This window comes from Artemia sp. Qi Xiang Cuo, chromosome 9 (genome assembly GCF_049724085.1).
Source record: "Artemia sp. Qi Xiang Cuo chromosome 9, ASM4972408v1, whole genome shotgun sequence".
NCBI classification, from domain to species: domain Eukaryota; kingdom Metazoa; phylum Arthropoda; class Branchiopoda; order Anostraca; family Artemiidae; genus Artemia; species Artemia sp. Qi Xiang Cuo.
In genome coordinates, this window is record NC_142802.1 from 4,680,313 (window position 1) to 4,696,475 (window position 16,163).

At 35.9% G+C, this 16,163-nt stretch overlaps 1 protein-coding gene across 1 annotated transcript in view; it reads right to left on the minus strand.

Annotated features, from left to right (window-relative positions):
• The window catches only part of Sec22 (vesicle-trafficking protein SEC22), a 29,818-nt gene that overhangs the window by 9,155 nt on the left and 4,500 nt on the right, over positions 1 to 16,163 (minus strand). Inside the window, exons 2-3 of the mRNA XM_089093843.1 lie at positions 9,034 to 9,140; positions 3,157 to 3,317 (exon numbers count right to left, since the gene is read on the minus strand). Coding sequence (XP_088949969.1) covers positions 3,157 to 3,317; positions 9,034 to 9,140 — 268 coding nt within the window. The remainder of the gene's footprint in view (positions 1 to 3,156; positions 3,318 to 9,033; positions 9,141 to 16,163) is intronic.

The window sequence follows — 16,163 nt, forward strand, 5'->3', positions numbered from 1 at the left end:
CCTGTCAAAACCCCTATCCACCCTGTTTAATGAAATTACCGAATCTGGACAGTTCCCTCAATATTGGAAACAAGGCTTTATTACCCCAATCAAAAAGAATAATGGGAAGCCTGGCTTTGATTGCATTCGTCCTATTATCCTCACCTCGATTTTTTCAAAATTGTATGAAAGTTTTCTCGCAGACTGGCTTAAGATGAAAGTCCTCCCCCTCATTGATCTTAGACATTTTGGTAATCTCAAATCCACGTCAACCTCTCATTACCTGATCCATCTTGTTGATACCATGGGTAAATTACTTGAAAAACCTAACACTTAATCTAATTAATCTAATTTCTAATTTCTTAATCTAATTTCTATTGATCTTCAAAAAGCTTTCGATTTGATTAACCACAATTTACTCATAGATAAACTTATAAATGAATTCCACGTTGAAACTTTCCTTGTTAAGCTCGTTGCTTCTTTTCTTTCTAATAGATCTCAAGCAGTTAAATATCTAAATTATTTCTCAGATCATATCCCCATACTTAATGGCATTCCTCGGGGGACTATTCTAGGCCCTCTCCTTTTTTCTCTTACGATTAACACCCTTTCAACCCTTTATGACAATAGGTGGAAATTTGTCGATGACTTGACAGTTTTAGAGATATGTCATAAAAACATTTTTAGCAACCCAATGGACATACTCCAGGATATTGCCTGTGAGGCCTCTTCCCTTGACATGACAGTTAACCCTTCTAAACCCGCAATAGTCTCAGTAAGTTTCCTTAAATCCCCTCCCCTTTTTCTTGCTCCTATTCCTCCTCAAACCTCTGTCACATCTCTTAAACTCCTTGGTGTTACAATTTCTTCCAATTTGAAATGGGATACCCATATAAATAATATCCTACGACAAGCAAACTCATCGCTTTCCCTCCTTAAACTTTTAAACAAATTCAGTTGCCCCCAATCACATTTACTACAAGTATACATTTCTTTTGTGCGTCCCATATTAGAGTATGCTTGTCCTCTGTGGCACCCTGGCCTCTCAAATGAAGCAACACAAAAAATTGAAAATATCCAAAAGAGAGCTCTAAGAATTATTTTTAAAGAGGGCAAGATACCGTATTTGCATTTGTTAAATATTTCAAACCTAGAGACCCTCGAGAGACGAAGAAATAATTTGTGCCTCCGTTTTGGTAAGTTGCCAGTTTTGAACCCCCCGTACTGCAAACATACCATGTGCTTGATAGAAATCGTCCTACACAAACTGTGTCCCAGCCTATCCCAAGCTTACCTCCCACCCTTTGTACTACCTTGCAGTATAACAAATCTTTTATTCCTTTTTGTACTGATTTAATAAATAGTGGTTAATTTGTACATAAATTTTGTCTTTTCTCTTATATAATAAAAGAAACAGCTCGGTTTTCTTTATACTCTTTTTTTTGTTCCCTATCCCCTTTTTATGTTGCTTTTTAAACATTTGTTAATGTGTATATTATTTATTTTTTCAGTTTTATCAGTTTTTATCTAATTAACTAGTTGTCATTTTGCAGTTTTTAATATAAGTGACAAAGGAATCATACAACATTCCGATATTTGATTATTTATTTATTTTTTTGCATTGGTTGCCAATCTTTAAGTTGTTGTGCTTTTATTATGATTTTCTTGCTTGTTTTTTTTTTATGGACTTCGAAATTCGAATTCGACCCTTCAGGGCTTGTGATAGTAATTTCTCGAAATAAATATGTTATCTTATCTTAAAGTTAGGGATCTAAGGGGGGCAAATTTTTATTTTTTTAAAAATACCAAAAGGCATTTTTCAATGGAAATGCCCTCCAAAAAGGTATTTTACAAAATCTCGAGAGGAAACAAGGAACTTCACAGAAGGGTAACGGCCCCCCTCACTGACACCCCTTACTCCAGAATAATTTAGAATATCGTGCACAAAAACTCTAGAATACAACTGTGAAATTATTATCTAAATTTGATGATTCTAAAAAAGGTCCTACTAATTAGCATTTTAAAAAGAAGAATTTAGGGATGTATCTCACATTCACGACTACTAAGGTACAATTTTAGCATAAAACTATTTGAACAAGAAGCCCCCTTAAAAAATTGAAGATACAAAAGCCCCCTTCCCCCCCTATACGAAATTGCTATTGGAAGTAGAATAGTGTCATTTTAATGTAGCGACTGTATCACTGAAAGGTAGTACTAAGAACAAGGTCGGACTGGAAACAAATCTCATAAGTTTGAGTTGGGCGGACTTCCCATAACTACATTAATTTACGCCACACAAAATTCAAACTTTTTTGTTCTATAATAGCGCTATAGATTCTCAGAAGAATTTTTACTTGGAAATTGAAATTTTCCATAGCCCGCATTTTTGCATAAAAATTTTCTCATAAGTTTTTTTTGCAAGTTATCAATGTTTCAGACTGAAAAAAAAACTGTTGAATTATAGTATTAGGAATAATTACGCAAACCATGACAAAAACTATAAGGAATTAGTACACAAAACCTGATAGCATGAGAAAAAACTGACTACATCTTCAAATTTTTTATGAAGAACTTCACAAGGAAAATTAAACTAAAAAACAAAATTACTTTTGGAAATTAAACATATGCAAAATTTGGAAAAGGTACTAAATAAGAAAAAAGAAGAAAAAGTAAATCACTCCACCAAAAATTATAGAATTTTTGCTGCTTAATCAACAAAATAATTATCTTGTCACTTGGGGATTTGTAGGGGTGGGGGGGGGGGTTATACCAGACCCCTGGTCCAGACTACCCGCGAAGATCAATCCTTTATCTAATTGAGAAGGAAAAATTAAACATACTTGTCTAACCGGGCATTCGACCCTAGCACTCAAACCTTGGCTTCTTTTAAGATTGTTGATACCCAAAAACCTAGTAGAGATTATACCAGAATGACCCCCCCTCCCCAGACTAGGTATTCAAACCATGAGGATTTTCTTTTAAAATTTGTCCAAATCATCTCCCTCTCCCTCCTCCTGGATAATAATAACCTAGAAATACCCGCTGTTTTTGTTTTGCTAGTTGAATTCCTCCCCTCCTGAGTACAATCCTGACCCACCCACTTAGGGTACAATCCTTATGCACCAATGCTTTTACCCTGGTCCTAGGCTATTTTTTTTTTCAAAACGTAGTACTTACCAAATTCAATAAAAGAATATGGCCTAGAAACAGTGGCAACTTTTCTACCATATTGAGAGCTAAATTCTTGCTGCAGATCATCCAGATATGAAAATGCTAGTTTACGTGAAAATGTTTTCTCTGACAACACTAGGTAGCACACCTCATCTTTGATTAAATAACTGAAATAAAGAATCTTATGTAAGACATTAACTTATATTTATGCCTTCTCAAACTCCATATTATATAGATTCATGTTTTTATAGCCCGATGAAAGTAGCGTATGGTGAAGAGTTATATTGGAAACCTAAGCAACCGTGGAGAACTCTTAAGCGTTGGTTTCAAGCGAGGGAAAAATGCGAGCCATTGAGTAAGGGTGACTGGTTGTTATATAATGAAGATGGCTCAAGAGGCAGGTTTGCTTGCCCAATTGTGGGAAGTATGGGGTTGGGGTGGAACATTTTCTAAACAAATGCCAAAGCTCGGTGAATTCAGGGGGAAAAAATCGAGGGGGCATACTGCTTCTCCCAGGTATTTTGGGGACTACTTCGAGAGATCTAATTATTACGGTAGAAGTTTTATAGAAAAATAAGGGGATCTGCAGAAGACAACTGTTTAAATTTGTTGAGAGTTATTGTTGTTTTTTTTTTCATTTTCATCTTTGTTGTTGTGTACATGGCAACTGATTTTTAAATGCACACACACACAGAGAGACGACACACGCAGAGACGACACACACACAGAAATATATATATATATATATATATATATATATATATATATATATATATATATATATATATATATATATATATCCTAGTAAACAACATCTCTTTTCTGATTTAAAAACTGGGTAGTGCTGACCTGAGTCGATATTTACCGATTCTTTGTCTAAGTCAAGTGTTGTTTTACATCTTTGTCCAATGCTACATTGGATTCCATAGCCTTTATTATGGTCTTTAATAGTGCTTTAGTGGAAATTCATTCCCACTGTAAAATTGCTAACCCCTCTCATCCTACACTACCGAGACAAGTTGGAAGTTTTTCATGAGGTTAGGATGAGAGAGATTAGGAGAGGCATTGGAAGCTTTCGTAAAACTAGGATGAGCAAAAAAAGATTTCCTATAACTCAAGCTGAATGAATGTCCAACTGTGTGAACTAGAGGTACTTCAGCTCATTTGTTATTTAATTCATTAGGTACTTCCCTTCTTGCTTTTGTTTCAACCTATTATTTATGTTGGGTATTTGTTCTATTAACGTTTTGATTTTTATTTCCCTTGCCCACATTTTAAGATATTATTTAGAAGCTAGTCTTTATTTATTTTCAAGAACTTGGGCCAGGTACTAAATATTCTATCTAAGTAATACAAATCCGATTCCATTATTTTTTTTAGGCAAAAATATAAATAGAGATCCATATGAAAGGGGGAGGTGATATCTTAGGGAATGGGCACAGATTTAAAAAGTCAAATTCTATGGAAGATGTAATAAATTATAGAACAACTGCAAAATAATCCATTTTATTGAATGATTTTGGCATTTAAAACTTGCTTTCTCGACCAGTCAGACAGCAATCAAAGTATTATATAAAGTATGTACTATTCCCATACATTGTCAAGTCTTCAGGGGAGGAATTAGTCAGAATTTAAACAATAAAAAAAGGAACTACTTACAAACCAGTTACAAACAAAGACAGGAGAAGGGATGAAAAAGCAAGTGAAAAACGAATTTTAAAATAGTGCTTTAGGAGCTTTCTTGAAACTCGGAAAGTTTTTGAGCCGCAAAGACAAAACTTTCAAAAATAGATTTACAAACCAAATTAGGGATCACGGAATGTTCAAGTTCCTAACTTCATTATTTCCTTATTTGTAAGGCTCTTTTCGTAATACCAATCTTAACTTTGACCAGGAAAATCAAATTCAAGTTCAGCTTAAATTCTGCTTCTCTTGGACTGTAGCCCTTACCAAAGCAGTTTCTAGGATTTAAGCTGCATTCTGAAATAAGTTTGGATAATTTTTTAAGTTATAAATAATTATCCTTGAACATTTCTATACAACCTCAAAGAAGGAAGAGGAGTGGAGGTACGAGGTTAAAACACCTTATGAGACCCATATTTGGACAACAAACCCATCTTTGAAAGTTCCATTCATATCGTACAACGTTTTCCCAGGTTTATGAAAAATCAGTTCATGGAAAGGGATTAAGTTGGGTAGATCAAAAAACAATCCAGACCCCTAATTTGGCTTTTATGCCCATTCTTGAAAGCTTCCATTGTACAGCACTGCCGCTTTTGAAGCAAGCTAATTTTCCCCACAGATTTCTAGACAAATTATTACTCACAATAGAAAAAAAAAGAAAAAAAAGTGTGTAATAATTCATCAAGAATGTTCACATGAAATAATATTTCAGTACTGTTAGATATATGGAACAAGACTCAGACAATTGGAAGACAGCTCTGAAAATAAAAACAAGAAAACAGTAGCTAGCCTATCCATTTCATCATATTTTTTTTTATTTTAGTCTTGTTTCCATTTAATTTCTAGTCTAAATGAAGCTAAATATAGAAAGACGAGAAATTTTCTTTAAATAATACAGTGAAAAGACGAAAAAAAGTCTCTAGCACTATTAGGCTCATATTAAAAGTCCTGATATTTCAGCTTCATATAAAAAAGTCTTCATCAATTAGATTTTTTTTATGTATTTTCCAAAATATTTGGTTTTTTTTATGTATTTTCCGAAAGTATTTAGACTTATGCTATTTGTAGTGCAGAAACAGATTCTTCTGTTTTTATGCCTTAAATCGCACTTTCCAGCGATAAGGACCTGTCCTGTTAACGCCAGTCAATAATGATGGTGACTCAACTTGTTAGGTGCATCCCATACTGTGAGCCAAGACTTCCTGCACCAGTCTTTCTCAACTGCAGACTTGAAGGCTGCAACACTGGAAGACATAACAGCATTCTGGCCAAGGAAGTTCCTTAGGTTGACTGCAGACTTAGAAAATAATTTATTTTGCAGCCTGGTGTTAGCACTTTTTTGGTCAAGTTTCAAAGGATGGCCTCTAGTACTCTGCAAACTTACTCGAGCAAGTTGGGTATCGCACTCTGGTGACGTACCATCTTGTATGTCATTAATACATCTCCTCGCCTATGTCTATATGTGATAGATATATATGTGATACTGGCATGGAGGGTTATTTGCTCCAAAGTGAATGACTCTGCATTTCTGGGTATTAAATACAAACCGCCACGATTTTGCCCACTTTGAGTGTGTCAAGATCAGCTTGGATGGCTATGGCACATTGTGGGTCATGGACAGGGCCAATTATTTTTTAATCATCCACATACAAGCAAACTTTGTTCTCTATGATTGAAGGCACATAGTTGATGAAAATGTTAAATAAAGTTGGACCCAAGACTGTTCCTTCTGGCACTCCACTTTTTAGATCTGCTGATTCCGAAAAGAAGATTGACCCACCATCTCAGAATACCCTTAACACCTGCTTTCTGCTGGTAAAAAATGGCTTTGTCCAGTTGACAACATCTTCATGTATGCCTGTTGCACAAAGTTTAGAATTTAGTCTCCTGTGACATACCTTATAGAACGGCTTGGCTAGGTCCAGTATTATCATGTCAACAGGAGATCCCTCATCCATAGGTTTTGTGACATACTTGTATTTATCAATCAGATTAGTGTCAACTGATTGATTGGGACGAAATCCCTGTTGATTAGGTGATAGTAGACTATTAGCATTTAAATGAGCAATAATGGCTGAGTTGACTATACCCTCAAGTAGTCTCCCAGTTGCTGATGTAAGACTAATTGGTCAATAATTGTTAGAATAGCGGGATATATTTAGCACTTAAGGACTTTAGGAAAAGTAGAGTGAGGCGATGAGATAACACTGCAAGTATTTCATTTAGTCGCCGGGGTCTACTCCCTCCGAACCTGTGGATTTGTTCGGGTTAATCTTCTTCAATTGGGTTTCTACATCAGTTTTGGCAATAACAATGGGCGCCATACCTTGGGGGATCTGGAAGCAGAGCATTATCAGGGACAGTAAATACCGAGAGGAAACGGCTTATTTATTGTATCGGCTATTTCCCTTGGGTCAACAATTTTCGTGCCATCTAGTAGAAGTTAGGTGACAGAATGCCTACCAGGGTTACCAGATGATGCATACCTCCAAAATTTCTTGGGGTTAGATTTCGTTGCGGCTGCTATTGATTCCTCATACTTTTCAGTGGTTTTTCTTGCAAGACTTCTCAGTTAGTTACGCGTCTGTTTATCTTTCGTGTAATAATCTACCTGGTTGTGATTCCTGTTTTCTTTTATGATTTACAGAAGAGTGATTTTCAATAGCTCCTGATAATATTCTTTTCATAGCTGATCATGACTCTTCTACATCCATACATTCAATAAAGGAACAATCCCGTTGGGCCAATTTATGACGAATTAGATTGTAATCAATATACATATGTTTTGTAAATTCTAAAAGTCTAAACTGCAAACTGCAACCTATTGCAATCTAAAACTGCAACCTATTGTAATGGATCACTTGTTCCATATGGTTGTAGAGGATCAATACTTATTATAATTTCTTGGTTTTTTACTAGCAGAAGATCAAGTAACGAAATGTTTTGACATTCTCTATATCTACTCGGGAAGCTAACTGCCAAATATAGGTTGTCTCCAACAACTATTATATTGCCTTGATGCTTCATTTTATTATCAGTTGATGTACTTATAGCAAGAAGGGACACCTAAAGGTTGAGAAAACTGGGACTACTGTACATGCAACCAATGTGAAAGGACCCAAGAGGTAAGAGAATTGAGATCCACACTTGTTCAACATATGGCTCTTGGTTTGAATTAATATCAATGTCTCCAACCTTAATGGAGCTTCAGATGTATATCGCTATTCCTCTTCCTCTGACTTAAGATAATTTGGTGACTAGTGTTATCAGGTATCTGGATCTGAACATCTCCAAGAGGGGTGTTAGTCCGCTTGGATTTTATTTTGCAAAATGCATAAATGTCTGCTTTTCCTGTATAGAGGGCATATTTCACCTCATGGAATTTTGATGTAAAACAATCTATATTACTAAAGACAACTTTTCGACCATTGCTTGTCCAATACATACTACTTTTGTTTTGGATATATGTGTCATTATTTGGGCCATTAGATACTTTAGATTTAATGCTGTCATTATTAGAATAATCACTAATGAAAACAGTCTGTTTGGAGAGAGTACTGCTTAATGATCTCGCATTGTAAAATGATTCACTTGATTTGTCTGTAAGACTTGTTTCAACATTAGAAGACATAGGGTTATTTACACTATTTACTTGTTTTTGAGAGACTTTTAGTTCATTTCCACTGCAGCTGGTGCTGTGGGGTAGGCATGTTTTTTGGAAAAATTTTGTTACCTCTTACACACTTATGTTTCGCAGAGGTACCATATTTTTGAGATAAGTAAGAAAATGGATGAGTTGTATGCCCGTTTCAAAATTCGAAATAGAATAATCCATGACTTTCCATTTCCATGTGCATTAAAATCGTGATTTTGATTTCGTTTGTTTTTCTCTCTTCCATAGTTATCGCAGTTTAATTTTGTTTTGTAGCTTTGTGTGATTTTTTTCGTTATCTTTTTCTTCGTTATTATAACTCCGTCGAGCATTTACATTGTATTTGTATAAAGGGTTGAAATAAAATTATTATTATTACTGTCTTATTTAAAAATTTACATGTTTCTCTATATTTTCATTTCGTTTTAGTTGCAAATGGAAAGGCAAATGAGGGCTAAGAAATTTTCTATAATCTAATTTCCTTAGCTACATTCATAAATTGAATTTTCTTTTTCAAACTAAAAGAAAACAAAAACTCGAGCACTTACTGGAATATAAAAGGGGTGGTTTCAATTGAACATCTCTCTGGACCACGTGCGTCTAACTTCTTCATCAACATTTTTGCCTGGTTCTGATAGTCAACTAAACTTCTACCCTGAAAAAAAAATATTAGATGTTTATACAAATTAAAATCAAGTAGTTGCAGGCATCAAGCCATGGCTAATTTTAAGAAGCCAAGACAGATAGTCCAGATGAGAAGCAAGTCTGGCATAAGGCCTTTTTAGGATTGTATAAAAATGATGTCATTTCACTTGTTGATAGATAAGTCTATCATCCATCTATCCATACATCCTTCCTAGGGCAGAACTAAGATAGACAGTCATAGAACTAAGGGATGGAAGATTGGATTGATGTGTGATGGACAATGTCCACTGGACTTGTATGCAAAACGGGGAACTGAATTTGCTTGGACTCACAGGTGAACAAGTCACCTAAGACCAATAGGTTTGGCTGCTTGTAGCATCAGGTGGAATACCATGTAATAGGACTGACACATGACCAACGTTAAGGAGATAAAATATTAAATCCCTGTCAAGTGCTTAAATACAATGGAAAACACACTAACATTATGATACATTTCCTACTTGAAATGTCTGAGAGGTTCTGTAAAGACAAGCAGACTTTACCTAAATGAATTTCCGAAAAAAAAAGGGTTTTCTATAGGAAAGCAAAAAGATGATATTAAATGAAGCCATGAATAAGCTATAAATACAAAGCACATATTACCATAAATCAATCATGAAACATAAAACAAATAGACATTAAAATGAATACTCAAGTCTAAGTATTTTGAATAATAGAACAAAAACTAAATTGATCAGAACTTTTTTTGGCTGTTTTAATGGAAAAAAAATACAAGTTCAACTTACATTTTTTTCTATGACAAACAAATAACGCCCTAGCCTTTAGGGCTGGAGCCTTTAAACTAAATTGACTTTTAAGCTACACATGAAGGGGCTGACATAATACTTTTTTATTCTTTGGAGTTTCCACTTAATGTTTCAAATCATCATCATCTCTACTGCTCTAATTGTTGTATGGCAAAGAATTCGATTGTACTGGCTGTTTTTTGTGCTCTTGTGTGATGAACCATATGTAAAAACAATCACAGTTTGAGAGGTAGATAAGCATAGACTCTAAGTCCTGTAACCTTTCATTTTGGACAAGAATTACTTTTTTCCTTTAACTTCAGAACAATCTGGTTCTCTAGGACTAAAACAGTCCCACCTACTGGGGTAGGCATTGATTCGCCAGGGCATCAAGGGAACCAATTTGTGAAGGCGAGGGCAAGCAAGGATTTTTTAAAAAACAAAGATACAGAAAAGTTATCTTTCAAAATCTAGAGAGTTAGGATAATATTGATTTTTTTGTGATATTTTTTCAATGGAAATTGAAATTTTTTCAAAATATATGCCCCCTGCTTGGCATGAGTTCTTTTGGAACTAGAGCCCCTTATGAGGCAGTTGTCCCCAGCTCCATAGAAAATTACACCCCTGGCAATAAGGCTACAACATATATTTTTTTTCAGAAAACTTTGCATGGAAGGAGTTGTTGTAGAAACTTTGGAGGGGGTTCATTTGATCAAAAATTATAGTGCTCTTTTTAAGAATCAAAGTGATTGGACGGCAACCAGCTCCTTTTCCTTGGTTTTCTAGCCCCCCTACCCCTCCCTGAACACAGCCAATCCAAATTTTAAGATAGCCATTTGTGTTCAAAATTCTAGCCAGCAGAGATACTCAATAGACAGTTCACTTGAATCAATCAGTTTGCCAATTAAATATATTATTTTCAAGCAAATACAATTCAACTATTCGTTTCCACAATTTTTTCAATCAATTTCAATTTAATTATAACAGTTTCAATTCAATTACAGATATGTTTCAATTCAAAGCGATAAAAATATACTAAAAAATTAGCAAACATACACTTCAAAAACGCATAATTTAAAAAATGTTTATATCCTTGTAACAGAGCTGCTAATTTACATAATATACAGCTTATCACTGGATAGAATGGGTTTTATTCTCTTTAAACACAAAAAGCAAAAAAAATTTGATGGCCCTGGCAAATAATCAATTTCAATTAGGAAATTGGATAGGAAAGAATCATATTTCCTAGCTTAATTCATTCTTATGTTTCCTATTGCCCAGGCATATGGATGTCTACTTTCCCTTCTTTTCTCAAGCTGCTTTCAAATCATAGGCAGCACGCTAGCGCTGCCTAAGTAAAGAATGATGTGGCCACAATATATTTTTTTTTTCTTTAGCCGGGCACTTCGTATCAAAGGAGCTGTCATAGAAACTTCGAAAAGGGCTCATTCGATTGGAAATTGGAGTGGCTAGTGCCCTTTTTAATAGCCAAAAGTGATTGGAGGGCAACAAGCCCCCCTCCCACGCCCATCATTCCCCCAAACACATCCAATCAAAATTTTAAGATAGCCATTTTGTTCAGCATAGTTGATTTCCAGATAGAAAATATGTTTTTGAGGAGGACACTCCCCCAAAACACTCGGGGCAAGGGTTTTAAGTTATGCCCTGAGGGCATATCAGAACAATGTTGGCACAATGTACTATATATTATTTTTTCCTTTTAGAGCAGGGCACTTCATATGGAAGGGGTCGCTGTAGAAACTTCAAAAGGGGCTCATTTGATTGGAAATTTAGAGTTCTAGTGCCCTTTTTAATAGTCAAAGTGATTGGAGGGCAACTAGCCCCCCCCCCACGCCCACCATACCCCAAACACATCCAATCAAATTTTGAGATAGCCATTTTGTTCAGCATAGTTGATTTCCAGATAGAAAATATGTTTTTGAGGAGGACACTCCCCCACAACCCTCAGGGCAAGAGTTTTAAGTTATGCCCTGATAAGGTTTTTATAGGCGTTGTCGTAGAAACTTCAAAACAGGCTCATTTGATTGGAAATTCGAAGGGCTAGTACCTTTTTTAATTGTCGAAAGTGATCGGAGGGCAACTAGCCCCCTCCTACGCCCATCATTCCCCCAAACACATCCAATCAAAATTTTGAAATAGCTATTTTGTTCAGCATAGTTGATTTTCAGATAGAAAATATGTTTTTGAGGAGGAAACTCCCGCACAACCCTTAGGGCAAGGGTTTTAAGTTATGCCCTGGGGGCATATAAGGTTTTTATAGAAGGTGTCTTCATAGAAACTTCAAAAAAGGCTCATTCAATTGCAAAATCAAAGGACTAGTGCCCTTTTTAATAGTAGAAAGTGATTGGAGGGCAACTAGCCCCCCCCCCCCCTACACTCATAATTTCCCCAAACACATCCAATCTAAATTTTGAGATAGCCATTTTGTTCAGCATAGTTGATTTCCAGATAGAAAATATGTTTTTGAGGATAACATTCCCCCACAGCCCTTGGGGCAAGGGTTTTAAGTTATGCCCTGAAAGCATATGAGAATGATGTTGGCACAATATAGGCTACTATTTATTATTTTTTTTCCTTTGGAGCTGGGCACTTCATATGGAAGGGGTCGTCGTAGAAACTTCAAAAGGGGCTCATTTGCTTGTAAATTGAGAGTTCTAGTGCCCTTTTTAATAGTCGAAACTGATTGGAGGGCAACTAGCCCCCCCACGCCCATCCGTCCCCCCAACACATCCAATCAAAATTTTTAGATAGCCATTTTGTTCAGCATAGTTGATTTCCAGATAGAAAATATATTTTTGAGGAGGATGCTCCCCACATCCCTCAGGGCACGGGTTTTAAGTTATGCCCTGGGGGCATATAAGGTTTTTATAGTAGTCGTTGTCATAGATACTTCAAAAAGGCTCATTCAAAGGGCTAGATTGAAAATTCAAAGGGCTAGTTCCCTTTTTAATAGTTGAAAGTGTTTGGAGGGCAACTAGCCCCCCCCCCATGCCCATCATTTCCCCAAATAAATCCAATCAAAATTTTGAGATAGCCATTTTGTTCAGCATAGTTGATTTCCAGATAGAAAATCTGTTTTTGAGGAGGACACTCCCCCACAACCCTCAGGGCAAGGGTTTTAAGTTATGCCCTGGGGGCATATAAGGTTTTTATATGCATTGTTGTAGAAACTTCAAAACAGGCTCATTCGATTGGAAATTCAAAGGGCTAGTGCCCTTTTTAATAGTCGACAGTGATTGAAGGGCAACTAGCCCCCCCCCCCCACGCCCATCATTTCCCAAAACACATCTATCAGAATTTTGAGATAGCCATTTTGTTCAGTGTAGTTCATTTCCAGATAGAAAATATGCTTTTGAGGAGGACACTCCCCCCCCCCAGCCCTCAGGGCCAGGGTTTTAAGTTATGCCCTGGGGGCATATAAGGTTTTTAAAGAAGGTGTTGTCATAGAAACTTTCAAAAAAGCTCATTTGATTGGAAATTCAAAGGGCTAGTGCCCTTTTTAATAGTCGAAAGTGATTGGAGGGCAACTAGCCCCCTCCCACGTCTATCATTCCCCGAAACACATCCAATAAAAATTTTGAGATAGCCATTTTGTTCAGCATAGTTGATTTCCAGACATAAAATATATTTTTGAGGAGGACACTCTCTGACAATAAGGGTTTTAAGTTATGCCCTGAGGGCATATAAGGTTTTTATAGAAGGTGTTGTCATAGAAACTTCAAAAAAGGCTCATTCAATTAGAAATTCAAAGGGCTACTGCCCTTTTTAATAGTCGAAAGTAATTATAGGGCACCTAGCCCCCCCCACACCCATCATTTTCCCAAACACATCCAATCAAAATTGAGATAGCGATTCTGTTCAGTATAGTTAATTTCCAGATAGAAAATATATTTTTGAGGAGGACATTCCCCCACAGCCCTCAGGGCAAGGGTTTTAAGTTATGCCCTGGGGGTATATAAGGTTTTCAAAGAAGGCATTGTCATAGAAACTTCAAAAAAGCTCATTGGATTGGAAATTCAAAGGGCTAGTGCCCTTTTTAATAGTCGAAAGTGATTTGAGGGCAACTAGCCCCCCCCCCACCTCCACACGCATCATTCCCCCAAACACATCCAATAAAAATTTTGAGATAGCCATTTTGTTCAGCATAGTTGATTCCTGGATAGAAAATATATTTTTGAGGAGGACAATCCCCCACAACCCTCAAGGTAAGGATTATATGTTATGCCCTGGGCCCATATAAGATTTTTATTGGAATCTTTGTCATAGAAACTTGAAAAAGGGTTCATTCGATTTCCAAAGGGATAGTACCCTTTTTAATTGTCGAAAATGATTTGAGAGCAACTAACCCCTCTCTCACCCACCTTTTCGCAAAACACATCCAATCAAAATTTTTAGAAGCCATTTTATTCAGCGTTGTTGAAAGTTTTGGAAATTAGATCTTTAAGGATCAAAACCCCTCCCCCACAGCCGTCAGGGCAAGGGTTGTAAGTTATGTCCTGGGGCATATAAAGTTTTTATTTAAAGCCTTGTTGTAGAAACTTCAAAAGGGCTCATTCAATTGGAAACTGAAAGGGCTAGTGCCTTTTTTAAGAGTTGAAAGTGATTAGATTGCGACTAACACCCCTCTCACGCCCACCATTTTACAAAACACATCCAATCAAAATTTTGAGATATCCATTTTTTTCAATGTAGTTGAACATTCTGGAAATTAGGTCTTTTAGGGTGATAACCCCCTTAGAGCCCTCAGTGCAAGGGTTGTAAGTTATGCCCTGGGGGCATATAAGGTTTATATAGAAAGTTGTTGTATAAATCATAGGCAGCACAATTGTGCTGCCTAAGTAAAGAATGGGGACACTCGAGAACAAGACAAGAAATGGGGACTAAGTAAAGCAGAGGACACTTCCCCACAACCCTCAGGGCAAGGGTTTTAAGTTATGCCCTGGGGGAATATAAGAACGATGTTGGCACAATGTATTATTTATTAATTTTTTCCTTTAGAGCAGGGTACTTCATATCAAAGAAGTTGTCGTAGAAACTTCAAAAAGCACCCCCTCTCATGTCCACCATTTCCCCAAAAACATCCAATCAAAATTTTGAGTTAGCCATGTTGTTTAACATAGTTGAAAGTTCTGGAAATTTGGTCTTGAAGGATGACAACCACCCTAACAGACCTTAGGGTAAGGGTTGTAATTTATGCCCTGGGGGCAATTAAGGTGTTTATAGAAAGCGTTGTCGTTTCCAAAAGGGCTCATTTGACTGGAAATCAAAAGGCCTAGTGCCCTTTTTAATAGTCGAAAGTGATTGGAATGCTTGACATTTTTATAGTAAAGATCGAAGTGGGTATAACATATTATTTTTGTTGTTGTTTAGACCAGGGTACTTTGTATCAAAGGAGATGTTGTGGGAACTTCGAAAAGGGCTCATTTGATTGAAAATAGAAGGGGCTGATGCCCTTTTTAATAGTCAAAAGTGATTTGAGGGCAACTATTCTCCCTTCCACTCCAACCCTCCTATTTTTGCTCTTAAAATTTAACCAAATCACAATAGTACCTGTGTATCCAAGGTATCAAAGAAAGTATACAGATTTTTTTGTGAATGGTATCAATTTTTCCATTTTAGGTTAACTAGAGGAAGCATGAAACTAAATTAAACAGTACTATTTGTGTCCAGATTTTTAAAATGGTGTAGTTGTTAAAAATTGGTGAAATATTTTCTCCAGCATACAAATAGCAGGCCAAACTATAAAGTTGTAAAAAAACAAAAAGATTTAAAGTATTATTTTCTTTTTCCCTGAAAAGACTATGTCAATATAAAACAAACAGAAATTCATTTAAAAAACATTTTCCACAAAAAAAGTTTTTCAAAGAAAAGTAAAGAACTCCATTAAACCAAAAATGAGCAAATATGAGCAAAAATGAAACCCAGAACAAACAGAAATTACAATAAATAACCAAGTCAAACTCAAAACAAACATAAATTAACATGAGTTGGGCTCAAAACCCCTATGCCTTTCCAAGGCCAGAACATAATTTCCACTTTACTGAAAAAAAAAATACAAATGAATGTGCATTGTCAGTTTAATACACATATACTGATACTTAGTAATCAAAATGTTAATATTATTTGACTTATTAAATTTATAAAAGTAAAAACATTTTAATTTTTTCATCTACACTGAAGATGACTTGTTTGATACAGGCAAAATATTTGTTTTCTTCATTTTCATT